We start from the raw sequence: 25,298 nt of genomic DNA on the forward strand, positions 1-25,298 counted from the left end.
AAGCATTCAATTCAATTTTCATTCTGCTAAATATTTTTTCTATGATTGTTTCCTTAAAGATCCTTTTAAACAGAAATAACGAAATGGCATTTTTTAATTCATCGCAACAATTGTTCCATAATTTAACTCCTTTACTTGTCAAACAATGTTCCCTCAGCGTTGTTCTCACATAAGGTCTGTCAAATATACACGTTCCCCTTAAATTATATTTACTTTCCCTCTGGGTAAACTTTATCCTCAATTTAGCAGTATACAGGTCTACCAAATCATACCATTTTAAAAGCTTAGATTGAATGAACAAAGGGTGACTCGGCGAGTTATAAGATGCATGATTGATCAGTCTAATGGCCTTTTTTTGTAGAATGAAAATTGGTTTGGTTCTAGTTTTGTATGTGTTTCCCCAGATCTCAATACCATATGTTAAATATGGAGTAATGAGAGAACAGTAAAGTAAATATAAGGCATTTTTGTTCAAAATATACTGCAATTTGTATAAAATTGCAATAGTTTTTGACACTTTTTTCAGTACATTTTGTATATGTGTTTTCCATGAAATTTTGCAATCTATGATCACTCCAAGAAACTTAATGTAATTGACTCTTTCAATTTCATAACTATTTATTTTTATTTTGATATCATTATCTACATGTTTGTTACTGAATACCATACATTTTGTTTTATTTAAGTTCAATGATAATTTATTTAATGCAAACCAGTTGTTTAGTTTATGCAGTTCTCTCTCCATCACCTTCACCAACTCACTAAGATTATGACCTGAGCAGTAAACTGTGGTATCGTCTGCAAACAAGATAAAATTAAGAACATCAGATACTTTTTGGATATCATTAATATATAATAAAAATAATTTTGGGCCCAAAACAGAGCCTTGTGGCACCCCACAACTAATTCGCTGACAACTAGACTCTGCTCCCTTCACATATTGGAATCGATCCGATAAGTAATTATTTAACCAAGAATTTGCTTTTCCCCTAAAGCCATATTTTTCCAATTTTTGTAATAAAATTGTGTGGTCAATTGTATCAAATGCTTTCTGTAAATCCAAAAATAAACCTATTGTATGGAGTTTTTGATCTAATGATTGGGAAATATTTTCAACCAGATTAACAACTGCCATCGTTGTGGACCTGTGTGCTCTAAAACCAAACTGATACTCATTTAATATATTGTTAACTTCAACATAGTTATCTAATCTTTTAACAAACAATTTCTCTAATATTTTTGAAAATTGTGAAAGTAAAGAAATGGGTCGATAATTACAAGTCAAATGTTTGTCACCGCCTTTGTACAAGGGAATAACCTTTGCTATTTTCATTTGATTAGGAACAATTCCTGTTTTAAAAGATTGGTTACAGATGTGAGTAAATGGATTGACAATATGTTCCATGATATTTTTGACTAAAAACATATCGAACCCATTATTATCTGTTGATTTTTTGTTTTTACAGCTCTTCACAATTTTCAATATTTCATTTTCATTTGTTGGGTTTAGAAAAAATGAATTTACACCTTCATACGTGACCCCAGTCTCCATGTCATTGTTTTGAGGGGGCACAATTTTTGTTGCCAATTTATGGCCAATGTTTACAAAATAATCATTAAACTCATGAACAATTCCCTTAATATGACTTATTTTGTCATTGTCTTTGTTCAAATAATTAGGATAATTATTATTATTATTATTATGTTTCTTGTGTATTAAATCATTCATTATTTTCCATGTTCCCTGGATATTTTGTCTATGTTGCATTAATAATTTTGTATAATATTCTTTCTTACAATTTCTGATTATATTAACTAATTTATTTTTGTATGCTTTATATTTAATTTCAGAAACCTGCGTTCTGGATTTTAGGAATTTCCTATATAGTTGATTTTTCTTTCTGCAAGCCTTAATTATTCCTTTAGTAAACCAGGGTTTCAGCATCTGTTTTTTACAAATTATTGTCTTAAGTGGACAACAATTATTATAAATATCAAGTAATTTTGCTAAAAAGAGTTCATATGCTTCATTAGGATTTTCATACCTATAAATTTCATCCCAATTTTGTTTACTTAATTCCATTTTCAAAGTCTCAATTGCTTCAGGTGTTCTATGTCTCACTGTTCTTATGTCGCTAGTCTGATAACAAGGTGTTTTAAATTGCAAAAACAGGAAGATGGTCACTAATATCAGTTATTAAAAGACCTCCATCAATTTTACCAATTTCATTTGTAAATATGTTATCAATTAATGATGCTGATTCTGTTGTTATTCTAGTTGGTTTTACTATTACTGGAAATAATGTACTGTTATAAAATGTATTGATATAGTCTGTGGTTTTTGCATTATGCTGCATTGCTTGCCTTGACAGTATTCTTTATCTTCCTTGACTGAATTAATGAACTCATAATCAATTCAAAGCGATCAATCAAAAACATAAATAACACCTCCTGTTTGCTTTTCTCCCATAGACTGACGTGATGCACCAGAATGTGTTCGACTACATCCACATCGACGACAGGCAGGAGTTCAGACGCCAGCTGCACTGGGCCATGTGTCCTCCAGGCCACCAGGGGGCGCAGGCCAACCAGGACAACCCGATGCCAACCACGACCGGTGGGTAACTCCCTCCCCCTGGGGTCCTACGTGAATACCCCTGAGACAAAACACCTGAGCATGACAAGTACAAACGCAGATAAGAGGAGTTTTAAAAGCACAATAACACATTAATTAGCCTTGATAAAGCATCAACAAAGACTTAATTTGTAATGAACAAGTAGTTTATCTAGAATGAGTCAGTCTTAGTAAATTCTTAATTAAGGGATAGGGGTAAGTCACCTGTATAATTCTATGGAAATTGAAAGTTACAACCAGATTTCGGAACATTCTCCAATGAGATAGAAACGTTTTATGCCATGTTGTGGAATATAATAGCAAAAGAAACAAAATGTCCGTGGAAACAAGTTGGAAAGTATATTTTGTAGAGATACAAGCCCGGATATTGTTTATGTTTATACTCTTTTTGTGCAATAAAACTATCCAAAATGTAAAGTTAAAAAGTTACATACTGTGCATTTACGTAGTTACTAACAGCCCGGGTTAATAATGTTTTACTTAAAGGTGCACTGTGTATCTTTTCTGGTTGAAGTTTTGTCATATGCGTGTTCCTGAGTTTAGCATTGATTATTATTATTGTTATTTGGGTGTTTTTAGGCATAACATCTCCATAAAGACAAGCTTGGGGTGGATCATCAACCAGAAAAGTGACTTATTGCACCTTTAATTATATACCAGCTTGTAAACACCAACGCAATAGTGCTTTTATTTCCGTTTTTTATGTGCTTTTTCTTGAAATGACGTATGAGGAGAACAGAACAGACTAGCCTTTTGTGCGTTTATAATCTTCTGGATCAGAAATACATATTCATTTTACTACCCAGATTATTAAACGTCCACTCCTTGTCTGTTTCTTCTCCCCATGAAACGTTTTATTTTGTAATGGTATTGTAAAATCAGTCTGGCGTGTTATGGCTCTCGAAATTAAATCCCTTTTTTTTTCCTGCGTAGTTCCAGGTGAGGAGTACATTGTGAGCAGCCTGTTCCACTCTCCAGAGGCGGGAGGAATACCTGCAGATATGACCCCTTTCCTCAACAGATGTTTCATAGCCAGAGTCCGATGCCTTTTGGACAGCACCTCTGGCTTTTTGGTGAGCAGTTCAATCTTAGCCTTATATAAGCTAGTTTTACTGCGTCCCCCTTAATCAAAAGGCCGACTTATTAAAACGTTATGATGGCTTTGATGTTGCAAAGTTCAAATGAAAGCAGACTATTTATATTTTTTACCATCGACTTATAAAAAGTTATTGTTTTCGTGTGTGGATTCTGTGGCTGGAGACATGGAGCCTTGAATTTAATATAATTTAATATTTACACACACATTTTTTGTAGAACTTTAACAACTGATGATTGCTTCTTTTTGCAGCAGTATATTTCACTTTTAGTCTGTTTGATGTTGCTAGTTTTATGTGATTTATGCACTATTCCTTGTCGTATGCACCAACGTCTTTGTCATTGTTTTTTCTCATTTGTTCATCTAAATATATAACCCATATACCTCTCAAATTTGCCAACTCAACAAAAGGAAACACCTCTTTTCATATTTTAACTAGGCTTATTTTAAAGGAAATTGTGTGTCCCATCCAAGACACCTGACACACAAAGCACTCTATGCGATTAGTAAATTACTACGCGACTTGTTGTTACGTTTCTGCAGCATCTGTTTGATTCGTGTTGTCTCCTCTCTCCCCAGACCATGCAGTTCCAGGGCCGTCTGAAGTTCCTCCACGGACAGAAGAAGAAGTCTGGGTCCGGGGCTCTGCTTCCTCCTCAGCTCGCTCTGTTCTGCGTCGCGGTGCCTCTGCTGCTGCCCTCCATCACCGAGATGAAGATGAAGAGCATGTTGCTGCGGGGCAAGACCAAGGGAGGAGGCTTCTCTGCACTGGAGAATGGGTAGGAAATCACAAAACGAATCCCATATACAACTACTTTTGACACTTTTAATCATTTTACACTACCAAAAATCATGCTCAATAGTTAAAATCGTCTAGTCCAGACATAGGTTCTGCTCATGACTGGTTTCCCCAGTGGTATTGAACGATGCAGGTTAAATGCAGAGGACAAGTTTCCCAACAAGGTCAATAATGTGTACCTTAACTTAACCTTAAAACCTAAACCAATAGGTGGTACAGTTTGCTCAGGGTGCGTTCACACTTGCCGTTATTTGGTCTATAAATTGAGCCCATTTTAGTCCTGATGTAGACCTTGTTCTAGTCCTTGTTTACTCCTGGTTTAGTTTTGGGTTTAGTTTTTGAATGTGCAAGTGTGAATGCACACTTAGTTATAGGGGAGAGACTTAAAATGTCACTGAACCCTCTTGAGATTGATTATTTAAATGTTAAAGCAGTTAGCAGTCTTTGAGCCCGGTAAAGCAATATGAAAGGTATTTAGGGAATTTATTTAGGAGGAAAGCTGAATACAGTAGGTTTGTAAGTAGAATCTGAATGAAATTTTATGTCTCTTGTCTGGATATCATAGGATTAAAAGCAGGTAAATGGTCTTTGAATATGTAAACAATGACTATATCAATGTATCATTCAATGTAGGATAAAATAACATTATTTTTGTGGCCCAATATAAATTTTCTGTACATTCTCTATGCACTTTTTTGTGGTATGATGAGATTTGAGCTGTAGAGAGTGAAAAAAGTAACTTCTCCGACTCATTACGGACACTAACTAACTACATAAGTGTCTCATTGTGCATTTTATTCATTGCAGCTCATCATCTGGTGTTAATGTGTCAGTGACATGACATCGTTTCAATATTAACAATGATTGTGACATTTTCTGTAGCAATATGTTACACTTCAAAGTTTGTTATGGTGAACTAGAGGCCAGTACACTTGAGTAAAGAAATATGTAACTTTGCAGACTCCATAAGATGTCTAATAGCGATAAATGGAGCTTTGAAATAGCAACTACAGTCTCCTTGTTTGTTGTAACTTTTTCTTCGCACTGTCGTAGGCGTAAGTCCACAGATCGTTTTAATTGGCTTTTCTTGGCAAAAGAGTTGACAGCATGGGTCCCAGCGATAGTAAAGCTGTGGAGGCTGATTTAAACTGAAGCATTTAACACCTTTGTATTACCTCTGGAAACATAACACTACTACAAGGAAAGGGCAAAGCTCGTAAAGGCCAATTTTGAGTGAGAAGTACAATGTCACAGGCTGTGATATAAACTAAATATGCATCGCAAAGGTGTTAGTGTGAAATATATAATTCAAACGTCAGAAGGAAATAGCTTTTTAGAAATGTGTTTGACTTATTTTTCACATGTTACACTGACAACCAATCCAGTCAACATTGTGTTTATATTCAATACGTTTCCAAAGGGCTGTCACAAGAAAATGTTTACCTGAATTAAGTACTAACGTTTTTTTTGGGTTAGTTATAATGTACACTTTATTTTAGCATCATATATTATAGAATACTAACATTATTTCAAACAAACGTACATTTTTTTTGAGAGAAGACAACTAGACTCATGACTCATGATGTCCTATGTCCAGGCAAAACCTTTTCTGTCACTTATTCGCCAACTGCAAACCAGTAACAGCACTAGTCCGTTACCTGTGTCCAATTAAGATTAGATCCAAAGCCGTGGCTTCATTAAGAACCTTAAGAGGCTCAGTGAGGCCAAGAGTTCAGCAGACCCTCATTAACAGCTTATCACGGCAGGGGAACTTACCTGAGATGTTTACCTGAAAGTTCAAAATGAGTTTACCTGTTTATGTTACCTAAAGTTTTACTGCAAGTGTTCAAATTAAGTTATGTGCAAAACGTCAATTTACCAGTTAGTCTTTTTACAGCTTTTACTGATTGATTTTTAGCTACGGTATATGACTACAGACAGAATCTCATTTTATTCGCTTTATTCTTACGTCATTTGGCAATCAACGCAACAAAAGAGTAATCCACTTACTTGACCAATGTTGGCTTAATCGTGTGGCACTGAATATATCGTTTTCATGTTTTTTATCAGCCAATGTAGCGACTGTTTTAACTGAAAACTAAAACAAACAAGTGGCTCAGTTTCTCAGTCTGAATGAAAATCCCAAATTTCCTTTCATTAATTGGATTTTGACATAAAACCCTGAGCTAGGAGTTCTTGTTCAATTCAATCTTCAGTTGATAAAACAGTTTGATATCTAGTTTAGATGATACAAGTAAAAATGTAAATACCCCAATGATGTTAGTATGGCATTTGTGTTATTCTGACAAGCCTATTTACAATGAAGGTGAAAATGTGATGAAAAACATGTTTGTATGTACATTTCAAATCCCAATCATACCTTAAGTTTGTTATTTGTCCAAATCTGTTCACAATTTCCAGATAGGGCAAGCCCTGGAAAGGATGAGTCACTTTTGGAAGTTGTGATCCAAAATGAACCAAACAAAGATATTTAAGCCCTGAATCACTCCTCAACATGGGGATAACTTTAACCCAGTTTGTGTGGTTTATTTGTGTATAAAAGAAAAGCTCAGATAAAAACAGTTAATCCTCTTGAGTTGCTTCCTTCCTTTCTGTGTCTCTATTGGTTCTGTTCTTTATAATCAAGAGACATGCACAGTTTTAGTGAATAGCTGTTATAACATTTGTGGGCAACATTTTGAGAACTGTTGGTCATTCGAAATACATAATATTTTGTTCTGATGCATATTAACCATTCTCTAAAGTTTTTTTAACCAATACTTGTTCCCACATCAAGGAAATAATTAAGAACTGGACATGTTATGAATCAGCTTTGAAATAGCATGGTTCAAGTGACCAAAACATTTCCATTAATCACATTGTTATTTGGGTTTGGGGTCAGAACATCTCCAAAATTGCAAAACAAGTCACATTTTGCCAATATCAGTAAAATGTTAAAGAACTGAATTGCGATCGTGAGCTGATTTGTTGTATTTTCTGTTTTCCAGTGATCGCGGGGAGCCCCTCAGAAGACACTCATACCCTGGCGGGATGGGCGACATTTCTGACCCGCTGCTCCTGCCCTGCCCCACTCCGGGAGCAAACCAGCGCGGTCAGCACACCCCGTGGACCCCGCTCTCCAAGGACAACCTGAAATACCGGCCCGACGGATACTACAACCAGGAAGAGCCTCTGAACTACTGCAAATCCTCCATGGGGCACCAAAAAGGAGCGTGGCCTTTGAGATCCTCCGGCCCGATCAGAGGAGGCGTCGGCTACCTCCCTCCAAACCGCTTGAAAGGCGGCCATTTTGGAAAACCATACCGCTACACTCCCAGCTGCCACGGCAACCGCAGCGGCGAAGTCTTCGTGTCCAAGCTGTACGGCAACGTCCAAATCCCGTCCGATCCCGACGCTTACTGCGTGGACTTAGTGAAAAGCGAAAACGGCTACGGCGAATGCTACGACGGTCACATGATGCCGGAGATGCCGGAGATCAAAGTCGAGAACGATTCGGATTCGGAAAACGGCTGTGACGTGTACGGCCGCCCGTACGACAACTACGACCGCCGCTACAACAACAACAGCGGGATTTACGACCACAGCAACCTCCAGCTCAAGTCAGAAGCCGACTACTACGACCCGCAGTATTCGCCTTGTCAGCGGTCGAAAGCGGGCATCAGTCCGGCCTACAACAACCACAACAACAACAACTTCCAAAACTATGCAGTAAACAACCGCCTGGCGAAATGCAGCAAGGAAATGTCCGACAGCCACTTCAGCCCGCATAGACTCTCCTATAACGACTCGCTATGCAACAACCAATCCGTCAACCTCATGGACAATCACGTGTACCAATCCTCTCAGGACAATCACAAGCAGTACATGGACTACAATAGCAAGCACAACGCCTACGAGTTCAAGGGGCACGGGTTGATTCACTCCATCAAACGGGAGCCCATGGATTCGCCCCCCTGGTCCGAAAATGAGATCAACCAGTCCATGATGGCGGGGCAGAGGAATCACATGCCTTGTGTGATGAGCACGGGGCAACACAAGTCCGCCCCGTACGTCTACATCCCCTAAAGTTACTCAGGCGTGTTCACAGATGCAGTAGACCTACACCTTCTTACACACAAATACAGTGATCAGGCAAAATATTATGGTTCGTGTGAATTTTAGACATGTCTTTTTGTTTGTTTTGTTTTTTAGGCCCATAAACTTTATTGGACAAGACAGAATAAGTGAGCAATGAGGAAATGAGGCCTAGCAATGTCTTACAAATAAAGATATTTTAAACATTTTGAAGAAACATCATGATTTTAAGATGTTTCGCGGCACTATGACCAAACCACAGGGAAATCCTTGATTTGCTTTCTTTCACAGGTCGATCTTTATGAAATCAAACCGTAAACTAATGAAAAATAATGCTATTGTCACAGAAACATCCTGATAAAAAAGTACTTTACATGTAGTACATGTACAATTACTCATTGTTGCTTCCTAATCTTTTTTCGATTCTTATTTTTTTAATATTCACAATATTGTGACCTGAATAACCACAATTATTGAGTAAATTACAAATAAACTTTGCCTAAAATGTTACACCTTAAGACATCATACTGTAAGTGAGCTATTGAACAGATTCAGGCCCGATTCTTTAAACTTTTCTTGTTTAATAAAAGTAAAAACATGAAAAATAGGCTGTACTGTTGTGACGCACTGTTAGACAAATAACTTCACTATTTGTTTTCAAAGTTATTTAAAAAAATAGTTTGACAAGGGCAAAATGTGATGGTAGAAAGAAATACTTTTGAACATCTTAGCATAGGTATTTCACATTGTATAAATACTGCTACATGAATTAAAATTACTTTTTTAATATGAATCTTGATTTAACCATTTTGACTCGTTTGATTTGCCTGTTGGACCTGGATTCTTTGACTTGGGGCTCTGTATTAGGCCGGCGTGGTCATAATGTTTTGCCTGATGAGTGTATGTATGCATTATCGTGTCGTTGTTGTTGTCACACCAGCTTTATCTAAGACAATCAAGTCCGTCTTCTTCACTTTGGAGGAAGAGAATAAGGCTCAGGTTCTCGTGTTCGTGTAGTGACAATCTGAAATGATACAAAATAAATCCTGTTATGGATATGAACTAGTTTTGTAGTTTTTGTAGTTGTTTCCAAGCACTTTTGGGGATTTTAGTGACAACGAGGCAAATGATGTCTAGAAACACAATTTCTATTTTGTTAAATGTGTTGTGCACACCTGGCTCTTTGAAGAATTTGTTGTAAAAAATACTCGTTTGACAATGTACACAGGAGGAGACCTAAAGCTACAGCTATAGGAGGGCCTGCTCTAGCGATGAGTACTGCATCCAAGAAGTTGTAAAAAGTTGTATACATGTTGTTAATTTAAGGCCAATGACAATCCCTCAGAGCATTATTCCTCCTTCGTCATTCATGTACAATCATTACATACAATAAAAACATGTTTCTAGTCACATATTGAAAATTTAGCAAGATAACTAACTACAAATACGTTGTACTAAAGAGAAAACGTAGTAAAAGTATGCAACAGTGTTACATTTATGATCTAAGTTGACACAGCACTCAAATATATATAAATAAAATGCTTGATGGTAATTAATGTAGTGCAAAACCTATTTCAATTGCAGGCCCTTTTTCATGTGTGGCCAGGGATAACTCAATCACTCCTTTGACCTATTTAACTTGCAAGATACATCAAATCCCATGTACAGTCAGGTTTGGCATGCCATCTTAATGCCTGCTCCTTCCAATTATATTATACTTTTGATAGTTCACAATCAGTATTTTTGCACAAATGGATAAAACATACCAAATTGACTCAGTAAAGGTGAAGTTGTAGATTCTAAATTGCACTACTCAGTTGGAGTTTGGCCCAGACACGCACAACTCACTGTCTTTATATCTTTGTGTGTTCATTTGGATCATGTTTGCTGATTTGTATTTATTGTAAAGTGTATAATTTAAAACAACTACAGTTTGAAGGCTTTCTGTTACTATGATGAGGTAAATACATTTCTTTCTTCTTGCTATCTTGTTTTTTTTTAAATATATATATATATTTGTTTTCAAAAAAGGACTCATGTTTGTCTCAAGGAGGCGGTAGCTGCAAGGTAGCGAACACAGTGTAAATAAGCAGTGTCTTCCAATGTTTGTATGTGTTTTTGCAAATGGACTTATCTATTAAAACATTTCTTTACATGGAACAGACCCGTGTCATTTTGTCTCTTTTTACTTCAACTTAAACGTGCACGATGTAACTTCTGGTAGAGGCTCCACTGCCTGCTGGCCTCCATGGAGATGTTATTATGCTCAGTAGGTGTAGGTATAACTCCTCCCTTAGAGCAGGAGTATTTGAAATCCTTAGACCTTAAGACCTTTGGGAGTCAAAACGTCACAATTTCAGAAACATTGTCCAGCTTGTCCTTTGAACCATTTTCAACCATAGAACACTCTGTCATTGTCTGAGCACTGAAGTGTACAACAAATGATCAAAGCACCTACAATTATGAGATGTCTATCAACACACACGAGGGCCTATTTGTTCCCAAAACGCCTGACTAAAAATGAGCCCCATTTCAAACTGAAGTTGTTCTTGAACCTATTGTAGTGCAAACAATTGGCTGAACTCATTGTGTGGCCTGTGTGATGTCTGATTCACTTTAATTATTATTATTATTAAGCGTGAACAAGCTTTGCACAAAGGAACATTCTGATTCAGCAACCTCCACAACATACTAGTACCGGTAATACTTGTACTTCCTTTATGAAACCGCACACAAGATCCTCTGGTTGCGAGCCAAACATCCTCAACACACCAACAGGGAAGAAATAGAAAGTTATTATGACAAAAAAACATTTGGTAACACTTTATTTTAGGGTACCCATATTAACGTCTAACTAGATGCTATTTAACATACTAGCAAGTGGTAAATTAGTACTAGGCTGTGTTTGTAACATAAAAATAAGATATAGTTATTAACCGTTAATAGGTCAAAACCACAGTTCTTATGCTACTTGCTCTTAACAACACCCATATTATCATAGCTATCTTTTAACAATCTCTTAACGTCATATTAATTAGAAGTTATAAGGAGTTTGTCGGTGTAATCCCTCATTCGTCCAGGCGTGTTCCATTGTAGAAAAAACTTTCAGTTGTAGTCATCTGGACTCAGTTAGAAAAATTAATTAATTAATTAATTAATTGATCTCCATCTTGAAGCCTCTAATCACTTGTTTGAAGACAGTGAGGTGAAGATTTTAAGCAGGGAGAAAAGATGGTTTGAAAGAGGAGTCAAGGAAGCTATTTTTTGTTAAAAAAGAAAGACCTTCTTTAAACAGAAATGGAGGTCTAAGGTTCAATCTTCCTGTTATTTATAATGGGATTCTGAACTCCTGGAAAGGTAGAGGACCAGGACCAGGACATTTAGATGTTAATCAGGTACTCAGGGTGGTTGAGCCAGGGTCTCACAAAGACAAAGGGGAGACTAATAGCCCATTAAAGGGTTGAATAGGCTTGGTAGATACCAAGAGGGTAAGTTTCTGTTGAAACAAACAACTCTTTCCTCTTCAGGAAGGCTCCTCCCAATGGGCTGGACTTACCACAGAATAGTATAAATATCGGAGTTCTCGACCTAAATTCTTTTATTGACAATGACTCTTGGATGAGAGTCGAAACGTCTAATTTTTCTAACTGATTGAACAATTATCAGAACTTTATTAATAGAAAAGTGTTAATAAATGTCTAATTAGCAGCAGAATAAGGTTATGCAGAATAAGACATTCATAAGGGCAGATTAAGTACTAATAAGATACTAATTTACCACTTACTAGTATGTTAATTAGCATCTAGTTAGACGTTAATATGTGTACCCTAAAATAAGTGTTACCAAACATTTATACTAATGTGCTGGGGAAACTCGTCAGGAGCAGTGGAGGGAGAAACTCACGCACAGAAAGGGCCGGGAGTCCTCAACAACCGAACCCACACGTGCTGCCATTTTCCCTGAGCGACTGTTTGGACACTTCTGTCAAACCACTCTTCAATATTTCACGTGGTCCAAGTGTGGCCTCCTCCGTCAGATCTGTGCTTGTATTAATAATAAAGCTTGAGCAGAGCCGGATACAGCCGATCACAGCTACATCACCGCGCTATGATTAATGTGCTGGGAAGTTGGCATGACAGCCCCTTCGCACGGACTGGAACCCGACCTGGACTCCACTGTCTCAGACCAGGACTACAGCCAGGACCGGGCCAGCGCTGAGGAGGGCTTAAAGGGGCACGTTAAAGCTTTAAGTGAAGGAACGATAGATAGAGAACTGAAGGAACCACAGAACCAAGTGGTAGAGTCAATAATGAGCGCTCTATAGCCTGACTCTGATCGGCTGATCTTGCTCATGTCTGTAATCCGCTGCAGGAGGTTGTGTTTGTTGTGTTGCTGCTGGAGGGAGTAATAGGATTGCTCAGGTTTAGAGTCATTGAAGGTGTCGAGTGGGTCAGAAAAGGTGTGTAAAAGACTGGAACGACAGCAATGCAAAAGCTACAAATACATACAATTTATCATATATAAGTCCATTGGGAACAATAAATCAGACATGTCAAAAATATATCAAGGTAGGAATGGATATATGTGCCAATTTATGTTTCTCTTGCAATGGGAAATGTATTCTAGGTTGTTGAATCTATGTTACAAAGCGCCGCATAGTTCTCTTTAGTGTTGACATTCTCTCCACCCACTGCATGTGCTTTGACTGATCCCACACATATGGAATAATATAATGTCTCTCCACACTTGGATTACAGTTTAATACTAAACAAATACACAGGAAATTTACATTTTTGTATATATAATTGAACAGAACTTGACTTGACAATTCATCAATAGGCTACATTATAGGCAGCACATGCATTGCAGAGGTTGGTGAAGACATATAAACGTGTATGCAGCTAATCGGTTTAATTTAAATGTGCAGTTGAGGACTCCCCGCTGTTTCCACTTAATGCAGGTAAAGTGTAGATTATGCCAGCGCTGACTCATGTTGGACCGTTGCCAGTGTTTAGGATGGGCACCTGTTCATAAGCTGCACCGCCTGCTTCCTCTTCTGTGTAAAGACTTTAGCTCGTTAAGATCCTACTTCCCCTTCACTTTACGTCTGCAGAGCAACAGCACATTTAAACGGACAGTGGACAAGGGAAGTACCTGGAAGATCTGTTACTAAGTACTGACAACATGGAGGCTAATTGGTTAGTGCCAAAGCACACACACACAGTGTCTGAGAGAGTGTGATCTATTAGAAGGCTCCCTGCTGCAGCCCTTACAAGCTAACATACATTCTCTAATAACGGTTTGCAGCAGAGTGTGAAGCGGCTGGGGTGAAAATCAGCACATCCAAATCCGAGGCCATGATTTTCGACTGGAAAATAGTGGCTGGCAGGTATCTTTTTTTTTTTTTTTTCACGAGTGAGTGAGGGAAGGAGGGAGTCATCCACTATTGGCCAATATGAGAGTAGCATGTGCACAGATAATAGCAGTAGCAACACAATATCAGCATTTGTACCCATTATCTACATGTGAACTATGACCTTTTCGCGATGGACTACGGTCATCACTTCTGGCTTCATGACTTCAGGCCAATGGCACAAATGATTAGTCCAGTTTTTTAATGAATTGCCTCTAAACGGTGCATTCTTAGCTCAAACCAGAACAATGGAAAGGGCACTGGTTTGGCAGAGGTCGAGCGCCCGATCATGAATTAGACATTACGTCTTCTTCACATGTGAGTAGCAGCTAACTCAAGCGAGCGCTGTAGCTTCACACCCCAGGGACAAGTTAGCTCCGTCTCACTGTTGTTAGCGATGACAATTGGGCAATAAACGTTACGGTAAATGTTTAATATTTGTCAACTGCACGCGATTCCCAGCACGCAAACTGTGTGACGTGTGCATCGCATGGGGGAGGAACTTTGACCTTTATCAATTTTGCATAATTTATGAAAAGATGTTTGAGGAAAATAATCTAAAGAAGTGCAGAAGATTGCTGAAGGATGTGTTTTTGAAAATAAAATAAATAAAATGAATAATAAGCAGAGTTTTCTTGTCTCTCTTGACCTTTACCACAATTTTACACGGTCTATTTGGAGCGCAACAGTGACTGCCTTCCCATAAAGAATACATAAAAAATCTAATAAAAGAAGAGTTTGAAAGCTTTCTGGAGGTCAATCAGAATAGAAATGTGGAAACAAATGACCAAAAATTCAACATTTCAATTTAAAATATATTTCTGAAACGTTATAAAATGGCAAAATTATAAAAACATTTAGTTGAATTAGAATTTTTTGCTTTTTTGGGGCTTAAAAAAATCCCAACCACTAAACTGAAACGCAACCAATTATGGGAAAAGGTTACTGGGGAAATACATGGGATGCGATAAATGAAATTAAAGTGCATATGACAGTTTCTCAATTTCTCAAAAAAATCCTTTGTTTTGGTGGGATAGAACTTTTGAATAGCAAATATTATGATTTCTAGTTTTACATCAGTCCAAAATTTTTCTGAGAAAGTTGAACAATCATTTAACAAAATAAAGGTGTTACCGGGTATTATTATTTATCAAACTATGACTGATTTTGGCCCTTCTTTACAGTATGGTCGCTAGGAAACAGTTGTGGAACTACCTCTACAACCAGGAAGTAAAAAATAAACCTTGCCAAAATGGTCTTACTTGGGAAAAGTAGGCCGCACACAATATTCAGTCAAATCTTTACAACAATCTGTGTACAATCTAACCTCATTTGCACTTAAAGTTACAAAAGGGCAGAGTGAAACGAGGGTCCAATAAAAGAGCAGTTATCGTTGGCGTGAAGAAGACGAGCCCGTCCAATCAGATCCGGCAGACAAAGGCTCAGGGTCAAGTGCTCCGGAGGACTGCTGATGCTTGTCGACAGCTGTATCTCGGAGGGAAGACCACGATAATCCCGTACCATGCGAGGTTGCGTGACCGCTCATACCCCTCTGCCCTCCGCTCGCACCGTTTGGCCTAATTGGTCACACCCACCGCTGTCTCACCGCACGCCAAAGGCCACATGCCCATATATGAAACAATGCATTACAGACACAACAAGCGATCCCCCCAGTGAGAGGCGGGCTGAGGGAAGTCCTGAAGGGGTCTCCTATGCATACATTATCATACATAAACATATGCAGGCACTGCATATGGTCTGTGGTCACGCAAGCCTCGCATCGCAGCAGCAACACGACTGCCATGGCTGCGATTATGTAATGAAGACAACACAAAGAGAGGTTTTAAAGAGCTTTTAAAGTCAGCTTATTCATTTAGATCATGGTCATGTGAAGAAATCTATATTTTTTTAACGACAGAGGTGGGATATATATTGAAAAAGGTATAATTTTGCAATTGGAGATATGCAAAATTGGAATATCGAGTATTACCTATGATTAAAACGTAAAAAATGCCTGGAAAAGAGACAGAAATCTAGTATTTAAAGTGTTATTTCTGTGCTTTGTGGTTGATTTTGAATGACTATCTGTTCAAAGTCTGTATTAAAATGTAAAAGTTGATAAACACACAGAAAGAAGTGAGTGAAATGAAATGTGTGGACTCTGAGCTTTGTAATTCTGGCATAAATTGTAATAGAAAATGTAATTCTGTCTACTGAATAAAGGTTTTTAAGAGTGAATAAGTTTCGTCACTCATCCAAGTAGCTTCCTCAGTATTCCTTCCGTTTTCCTCTTCATTCGTGTGTTAATTTGGTTGATTTGTGCACGTTTGAGTGATCTGTGTTGTCCTGCATCTGGGACTTGAGTGGTCAAAAAATGTCTGTTTTCACCTACCCCCTATGCCAACTTGGGTTTATTTTTAAAAAAAATGAGATTCCAGGTCATGCGCTCAAGGATCAGGGATGTTGTGTTGCCATTTTCGAACAATAAACACAAGTAAATAAAAATCCACAGCTTTCTACGGTGAAATGTAACTATGAAAAGTTAAGACTTATAAATTCTGCATTTTTGTCTTATTTAACAGTAAGACAAAGCTGTTTTAGATCAACTTGCTGCTGTTTGCAATTAACATGATGTAAAATAAGGATCTTCTTATTTTATAGTTTAATTTTTTTTTCAAACAATAACAAATTTATTTAAAAACGTTTTTCCAGTGGACAGCATTACATTTTCTTTGACAATGGAACTTACTTGGACAAGGAGGAGGGATTTCACAGACATTCTGGTATAAAAACACTCATCTTGCCTCTACAAGCAATAAATGCACCTCTATTTATGTCAAAACTCATCAAGGCTTCAGAAATGTATTATAAATTGTTAATACTAAGGTTAATAAGAAATAGTTATTAGTTTATAAGCACATGTAGACGGATTATAATCACTATAATATTAATAATATATAAGTGTTATTAAGCCATTAGGGTATAGGTGCTTGGGTTGTCAAAAGTATCAAAAATCAGATACTAATCGACACTAAAACTAGTATTAACATTAGATATTCATTTGAGTAAGTATCGATACAAAAAAAATCACATTAACAGGAAAAAATGTGACCTTTCCTGCAACGTTTGAAAATCATCCTGAGCTTTATCAGAATCTTTACAAGACAAATAAAATTAACAAAAAATGTGTTGAGATATTTTAAAATTATTGCTGCGGTATCAAAATCGGTATCGAGAATGGAGTAGATTCCTTAGTGTATGAATTGAGTTTGAACTGTTAAGAGTTGAGTGCTGCCCGGTGGTCGAGTGGTTAAGGTGGCAGCACATATGCCACGCTCCATGTGCAGCATGGTGAGATCGAATCCAGACTTTGACAATTTGCTGCATGTCCTCCCTTCTCTCATCCCCATTTTACGGTAAAACTTTTTAAGCCAACAGGCCAAAAAAACCTTAATTTTAGTTTAATTAGTATTGTAACACTAATAGGTGCTTATAACTAATGCTTACTAATGCGTTATAATCCCATTTTAAAGCGTAACCTATACATTTATCATAACACAATTACATGATTCTATTTCTGATCAAATACAGTTGAATATTACTATATCTTAGCTTGCCTCTCCACAGATCTGACTTGTAACTTGCCTTGGAGACTTGCTTGTCTCATCTAGACAGGTGCGTTGAATGCCATACTGTGGAACATTCCAGGCGCAGCAATAACATGGGAGACAAGAAGGCATTGCATACTTTACCAAAAAGAAGTGACATAGAGCACCTTTAAAGATTATAATCAACATTTGTCATCAACATTAAGGACTTTATAACACAATTTAACTGATTTTAGAGCAGCTACAGATTCAGTGAGGCTGATGCATGACTTGACTATTTGATCTGGTCGTCCGTGAAAACAGAAACCCTCCATCATCATGCCTGTTCTGGTTTTTCCCTCCAAGTTTGTAAAAATAATTTGACAGTATCAACATCTTACTCATGTGGTGAAACAATGGAAAGCCACAAAAACAAACACTGCTGGCTTTTTGAATGAAGCTGAAATGTGCTGATAATTTGGGAGGCTCTTGGTCAAATGAGAGTGTTTTTTGCGCACAGGGGCCCCATGCCAGGGGAAAAGAAAAGGTTAGCGAGTGCACATTTAGTGATTCACCGAAGAGACATGCAGCGGGCCACAGCTGACCCTCAGAAGTGCAGGATTTTACCATCACATATCATGGTAGAGGATAGTCAGTAGTGTAGGGTTGATACGCTTTTAAGGTCAATTCTACATGTTCGTTTTCTGTCATTAAGTCGGTGTTAAACTAAAGTTGTGCTAAATAATATTGAAGAACCTATTTCAAAACTTCACAAACTATGAATAATCTAACGGAGGCTTTAAGGTGTAAAACGAGCATTCAGAAATGACTTGGTGCCTCAAGGTTGTTTCATTTTTGGCAACATTTAACCAAAAATATAGTGGACAGTTTGATGAAAGGCGCACTATGAAGCTCGTCTCCATGGAGATGTTCTTGCTTTGTCTGGAATGTTCCACTGTATGGCACAAAGCATTAAATTATGTCCATATATGATGCTGCCAGGCTGAGTTACAGGGCAGATCTGTGGAGAGGCAATCTAAGAAAGCATGTTTTTGAGCACTAAAACTGGAGTAATTGAATAGGTGCAAATTTAATGCCATACTGTGGAACATTCAAGGCAAAATAGCAACGTCTCAGAAACAAGCAAGCTGTGGATAACCATAGCGCATCTATAATGTTGAAAATACAAGAAGTTGCACTGAAATAAATGTCTCTGAATACAACAATATAATATCTTATTACTCTCAAAATACTTTTTTATAGACAATTATAGCAAAATATCTAATCGCAATTGTGACTGAACTTACAATTAATGTTTCAATAGTTGGATTTTGTTCACACAAGAGCAAGAACATTTGCACAAAAATACACCTGAAATATTCTGAAATGCATGTTCATCTTCCATTCCTTCAGCCGTCCGTACGTTTGTCGGGGTCTAAACCACAGTCTTAGTCGGATATTTTGTTCTCTTTGTGATATAACCGATTGCCAACATTAGAATTGTGATTTGGGGTGCAGTGCAGTGTCTCCCCCCCACACTACTGCTCACTGAACCGGCTTGAGAAATGCTCTGATCATTTTGTATGTGAGCTTATGGGGCCGAGGAGGACAGTGAGATTACAGAGCCACTGCCCGCTCTGTTTGTTTTGGTTGCGCTCATGCTCCAGTTGAGTGATTAATCTGAGAGGGTTAGGTGAGGATATCTGCCCGGGACGTCCCATCCGCTGGTGGAGGCTTCAACCCACTGGCCATTGCACTTAACTGCACATTGGCCTGGTTTGAACCATGCTGAAATATACATAGACACGTGAGCTAAAGGAGTTGCTAAGGACACCAAACTAGTGGAGCTTTGTGAGGTATAAAGAATTAATATGGTTAAAAATGGCACTGGATACAATTTAAGTATTTCTGATCAGACAGTAAAAGGCTTTCTGTGCAAAAAAGTGTCACTCTGGACTGATTGTTTAGTTATATATTATAGTACAATTCTTCTTTGTGACCACCAAATTAAAGCTCCCAATTTATTTTTTTGTCCTTAATGTCAGAATACAACTGTCCTAAGATTAAGTCACATTTACAGATCCTCAGATTCAGCCTTGATGCAGCCGTCTGTAGGTTAATAAGTGTAGAACTCGGCAATATTTAATGACTTTATGTTGTTTAAAAGTATCACAATGCGCATCACTGTATCGATACACGTCCGATCAAGTACACAATATTCAGTACTTCCAGTTTTGCAGAGTGAAAATCAGTTACCACAGCTTTAATCGTGCGTTAATCATTTTTTTGGTTGAATTCGACAGCCAATGCAGTGTCTAGAGGACTTGAGTTTTGAGGATTACTGGACACAATAGTAGCTCTGGACTGACTGTTGAAAGCGATGTATTATTGCACAATCCTTCCTTGTAACCCAGTTTGAGTTTGATGATGCATTCAAAATAAATTACTATGCCTTTTTTTGAGTGTATTTGACCATATGCAAGCCAAAACTCTGCCTTATAATTAGTGAAAGACAGCAAAGATCTTGAGAATCTTGTATTTTTTTGCATTTGACCCACATTTCAGCCAATGCAGTTGACCACAGTGCAGTGTCCAGGCCACAGTATCAACAAATTCACGTCAAGCTCCTAAAAACACATTTATTTGAAAGGATATTTACAAAAGTTTGAGGTCTGATGAGAAACAAGCTCAGTTTTGGTCAGGCCTGGTCAAAATGGCGTGAGAGGGTCAGTCTGTTTTCAGTGTCTGTGGCGGCTGTGGTTTGTAATGGGAAATGATCTGAACGAGGATGAAGCAGTTGATGACTAAGAACAGCAGCCCAGCGAGCCACATCCACAGGAAAGTGTTGTAACCTTGGAACTCCAGGAAGTACGCCGGGGCCAACCAAACGCCCTGTGGACAGAAAGGAAATTATTAAAGGGGTTAGATTATGCTGGAACCTGACTTTGGGATATTGTTGCACAACTATTTCAACAAGTAATATAAATGGATGGAAAACATGCAAATCAGCAATTTTTTTCTTTTTTCCCCCCACTGGAACTTTCAATGAAACAGGATTATAAAATGTACTTTTACCTGTCCTGCAAACCAGAGCAGAAGCAGCCCTAGGCATTGTTTCACAGAGAGGCTGAGGCGAGGAATGACCAGAGGAAGTAAACACAAGTACCACAGGAAGTACTGCAAATACAAACATCCACATATTATACTGTCTGTGTAAGAGGATGAAATATCTTGTGTTTTATGACTGTTTATCCCACACACTGTTCTAGCTGTGGTGTTGTGCTTCAGCTACCTGTGAGGTGCAGACTTTGTTGAATGACACAAATACAGCAGTGTTCAGGAAACAGCAGAAAGCCAGGTCTGAATGAAATGCCCAAGACACAATCAACAGGAGAACAAGCTGAGGCAGGAAGGCCGCAAGACCAAGCCACTGGCTCCACCTAGTGTCTGTAGAGGGATATATTAGATATAGATACAAATATTAGATGAGAGGTTGTGCTTGCCTTCTACAAGTTGCATTTCATAATATCAGATGGTGAATAAGGGCCTGTGTAACTCTATTTGTGATTCACTGTTTTTGGAAGTAATATCCAAAATAGAAATCCGCAAATATTGAACCGTATCATTATTTTTTAAGGATTGATCTACAAACCTTCAATATTAAGCTTATGCCTTAAAGTACTTTCAACTTGGTGTCAGCTTTGTTTCATGCAAACAGGTCCAGTAATTATAGATGGAAAACCAGGTCAACAAATCTGCAATTTGACACTTAAACGGCAAATTCTACAAACAACAACAGTTACGTCACTACTTGCTACTGAAGTTATACTCCACCTGCAGTGAGATAGATCATGTAGAAGTACGGAGAGAAGTTGTGCCTGATGTCGCGTCTTGTTAAATGATAAAGGTAAGTCTCATGGAGAAACTCCCAACCATACCTGCGAAAACAAGGGCGTGTACAATCAGTGGAGGAAAGTCAATACTATATACATTGACTTAAATTACTTCCTAAATAATAAATTAGTACAAATCTCAAAATGGGCTCTTAAAGTGTTTAGTAATAGTTATAATGTCTGTAACCACACCAAACTAATGAGTGACTTTCTTATAACATTTGTCTGCTTAAAAGGTGCAACTTTTCTTGTCGGGGGGGTGGTCCCATTGGAGATACTATGTATGAAATGTTCCACACTACAACATTAAACATATCTATGCAGCATTTATTTAATTACAAATGTTTTAATTGCTCAAAACACCCTGAAAATAACTTACTCTGCTCTTGTCTTTATGGAGATATACACCTTTAATGCCATACCGTGTCACATTCTGGGCAAATCAACATAATTTTCATGGAATAAAAGCAGGTGGCAGATCCTCAACCAGAAACGTTAGGTCGGTTCAACATACCAAGCTGCTACAGATTCAGATTTATAATGACTTACATGTGATAGAAGACGGCGGTGAGGATGCAGAAAACTCCCCCTGAAACACTGGCAAAGACAAATAGTTCCTTATTGATGAAGGATGCGATGAAGCTTGTTGGACTGAACGTTGACGTGGCTTTGCGCTTCTGCGTCCGTAGAGTTAAAGCGATGGGCAGGGCGTAAGTGACTGGGTAGATCTTCATATGGACAGACAGGCCAAAGAGGAGAGCGGCCCACGAGAGGCGCCGAGCTGAGGAAAGAGGAGGGAGAGAAGACTATAAATATCAAAATATCAATTACATACCAGCGCTAAAACTAATATTGAAACTAGATATTCATTTGAACAGGACAAAACGTGACATTTCCTGAGCAGTTTTAGAATGTTGAGCTTGAGCTGTATCACAACTAGTTTAAGACCACGTAAAGAAAGTACATTTTGTGTTGAAAATTACAGTCTGTTGTTGCAGTTAATACTATAATGCAGAAAAAATGTAAGAGTAACTTTTCTGGTGTAGAGTCCGCCGCTCGCTTGTCTCAAAGGGCATGTAATCGCTTTGCCTAGAATGTTTCACAGTATGGCTTTAATCTGCATGTTTTTCATTCTATTTTTCAGCAATACAAAATCCTGAAAGTGAATTTAGTGTCGTGCTGTGGAACAATCCAGGCAAAGCGATAACATCTCAGTTCAGACAAGCAGATGGCGGACCTTCCACCAGAGAAGCTTGAAATGCACCTTTAAAACACTGAAAATATACAGTAGAAAAACAGGAGGATTGTTTTAGTTTAGTTTAGGGCAGTCAACGTAAATATTGGTGCAGTCGGTGCCAAACTGGACCTCTCAAACCATTTTTCTTTGCGTTTCATGACTTTATAACGAGCAGAGACTTAGTTAGCACTTAAAATCCCCTAAAACTGATTTGATACTGATAATTCTGGCAGTTAATGTATGTTTCCTTTGGAGTTTACATTGGATTTACGTAAGCAATTGGAACCAATATTGCGGCAGGTGGCGTTTTGGACTTCTACCTTCCATGCAGAGTAATGTTCCCAAAACAAGAGCTGCCAGTATTGACTCTGCATTTCCTCGACTGGACACTCCCATCGGCAGAGGGTTCAGCAGCCACAGGGAACTGACACAAAGGGAAGTCTAAACATAAAACGACAAAACATATGAATTCACAACAAGTGTGAATAACAGTGACACACACATGTTTTGTTCTTACCTCTGAGCTCAAGCCGCGCAGGCGCAGTATTTTGTATATGAGAAGTCCTGATAATACGTCACACAATATGAAGAGGATTTTGCCAAAAGACATGAAAAGATAAATGTTTGGAGTGAGCATCCAGGCGAGCAGCGGCGTGTAGCGGTACGTGGATCTGTTGTAGGGAGACTGGCCCTGAAAAATACATGCAATACTGAATCAACACTTTTTAAAAAGAGGTTTGATAGAAGACTGTGTGGGAAGCGCGCTGACATAGAGGTTGTATCAAATTCAAAGTGATTTAATTGTATTTTTCCTTGCATTTTTGTCACGGGTTTGAAAACTTTTAAGGCCGGGACCCCCAAAATAACATGACACTAACTCAGGACATTCCACTGCAAAATAAAAGCAATAATCGAGTTTAATTATGTTTATTTAATTTGTTTGCTGCATGATTTGACCTAATTTCACATTTCACACACTGTTAAATAATACAATAAATACAGTGTCATCATTTTCAGTCCAACACATTGGGAACAACTGTTTTAAAAGATTGTTAATTTGCATATTTAGAGATTAGAGCAATTAGATTAGAGATTAGCCCTAATAATGAGTTTACTTGACCTGATGTTAATATTGATACAGATAAGGTAGGTAAATAATGTAAATTTACTCGAAATCAGTAGTGTAAAGCCTTCCTTACCTGAGTAATAAACCTGGCAGCGTCTGTAAACACATGGTAGTCAATGTCAGTGTACTTGACCACCATAGTTTTGTCCTGGTGGTCTCCATAAAGCACCAGGACCAGCCTCAGAGTGAAGGACACCGAGAACAGCACGCGTTTCTCGGTCAGTTTTGTGATCAGCCTCTCCATCTCTTCCCCGGCCAGTCCAGTCCAACCGGATCCACCGTGTCAAAGCCAGATACAATCCAAAAGTATGAAGAAATTACCATAAACATGCATCTACACACGCGGCAATTAGTCTTGAAATAGTTTTGTCTACATTCCGATTCACATTTTAGCATAATCGACACTTTTGAGCAAATATTGACTGGACATTTCGACTATTTTTAGACAGCTAAAAGGCAGGAACAAACCCGGAAGTTTACAATAACACATTTCTTCTTTTACGATTGAATTTAAAGCACAACTTTAAAAGAACTACCGCCACCTACTGGGCTGGTCTGTAAGTCTCTGGAATGGAATGGATAAACTAGTTTATTTGTGGTCTAAAATTAAATTATGATTTTAAAGAATTATCGCATGTGATGAAGTGTCTACCCTTTCCGGCTCTCTAAATTTTATAAAAAAATATGAATACTTCAGTAAATATTGGATACAAAATATGTTTTACAGCTCCCATACATAGAAATTCTGCGAGTAAATTTTGCCCATTTGTGTTAATACACCATAATAACACAAATCACATTTCGGTTTGCGCTTTATTTAGTTAGTTTCATGGAATGATTTGTCTAATTTAATACTATAATGTTGACAGTTTGCACCGCCCCCTGTTGCCTATACACCACAAACAATATGTCCCGTTTACTTTATTGCTCTCCATTTAAGTAAAAGATTAGCTAGGTATAATTACAACCGTTTGTCGTCCAAAGATAACAAAGGTACAGTTAATTATTCTTTTACAGACAACGAGAAATTATCTCTGACAATATTCATAGCAAACCCAACAGACATTTTTGCCTAGTCTTTTATTTCAAATTAAAAGCAGTGCAATGCATGAATAGTACACAGAAAAGCCTCAAAATGTGGCAATCTTGTGTGAGTTAGCCTTAAAGTAAAGTGCACGTGATTATAGACATTACAAGGCATGAGAGGTACATTCTTGGAGTGGGTGAAACCTATAAGATAAAGAGGACTGTTGTTTAATACGTATGCAGTAAAGGCGTGCAGCGTCATTACAGCCATACCTTTGTAAAGCAGTAAAGATATAAGCATTAGACTCATACTTAACAATGCACAACCTTTTCTTTGATATGAGTTCTTTGTCATGTTAAGACAAATTATGTCAGGTTTGGACTAAATTAA

The 25,298-nt window shown here is 37.9% G+C and overlaps 2 protein-coding genes across 2 annotated transcripts in view; one reads left to right on the top strand and one right to left on the bottom strand.

Moving 5' to 3' along the window:
* Window positions 1–8,795, top strand: part of LOC140364441 (uncharacterized) — an 89,095-nt gene extending 80,300 nt beyond the window's left edge. The window contains exons 6-9 of the mRNA XM_072450570.1: window positions 2,473–2,617; window positions 3,575–3,708; window positions 4,311–4,510; window positions 7,539–8,795. Of these exons, the coding sequence (XP_072306671.1) occupies window positions 2,473–2,617; window positions 3,575–3,708; window positions 4,311–4,510; window positions 7,539–8,616 (1,557 nt within the window). The 3' untranslated portion in view covers window positions 8,617–8,795. The remainder of the gene's footprint in view (window positions 1–2,472; window positions 2,618–3,574; window positions 3,709–4,310; window positions 4,511–7,538) is intronic.
* An 11,455-nt stretch (window positions 8,796–20,250) lies between these two features.
* On the bottom strand, window positions 20,251–24,352 carry pigm (phosphatidylinositol glycan anchor biosynthesis, class M). The gene is made up of 8 exons (XM_072450571.1): window positions 23,955–24,352; window positions 23,273–23,446; window positions 23,076–23,196; window positions 22,068–22,299; window positions 21,460–21,563; window positions 20,918–21,072; window positions 20,701–20,802; window positions 20,251–20,517 (listed from the first exon to the last, which is right to left on the bottom strand). The coding sequence occupies exons 1-8, from the start codon at window positions 24,123–24,125 to the stop codon at window positions 20,353–20,355; spliced, it is 1,224 nt and encodes a 407-aa protein (XP_072306672.1). The 5' UTR covers window positions 24,126–24,352; the 3' UTR covers window positions 20,251–20,352.
* Window positions 24,353–25,298: the final 946 nt, after the last annotated feature.

Source organism: Eucyclogobius newberryi, unplaced genomic scaffold (genome assembly GCF_026437365.1).
Source record: "Eucyclogobius newberryi isolate DKJ021-1_F unplaced genomic scaffold, fEucNew1.0.hap1 SCAF_18, whole genome shotgun sequence".
Classification (NCBI taxonomy): Eukaryota; Metazoa; Chordata; class Actinopteri; order Gobiiformes; family Gobiidae; genus Eucyclogobius; species Eucyclogobius newberryi.

What these genes read in the sequence shown, in the direction of transcription:
- pigm (XM_072450571.1), bottom strand. Translation starts at nt 24,125, where the DNA reads ATGGAGAGGCTGATCACAAAACTGACCGAGAAACGCGTGCTGTTCTCG. An exon ending in AACATTACTCTGCATGGAAG is followed by an intron (nt 22,300 to 23,075) that starts GTAGAAGTCCAA and finishes CTCTTTCCTCAG; the next exon opens with CTCGGCGCCTCTCGTGGGCC. An exon ending in TGCTCTGGTTTGCAGGACAG is followed by an intron (nt 20,518 to 20,700) that starts GTAAAAGTACAT and finishes TTCTGTCCACAG; the next exon opens with GGCGTTTGGTTGGCCCCGGC.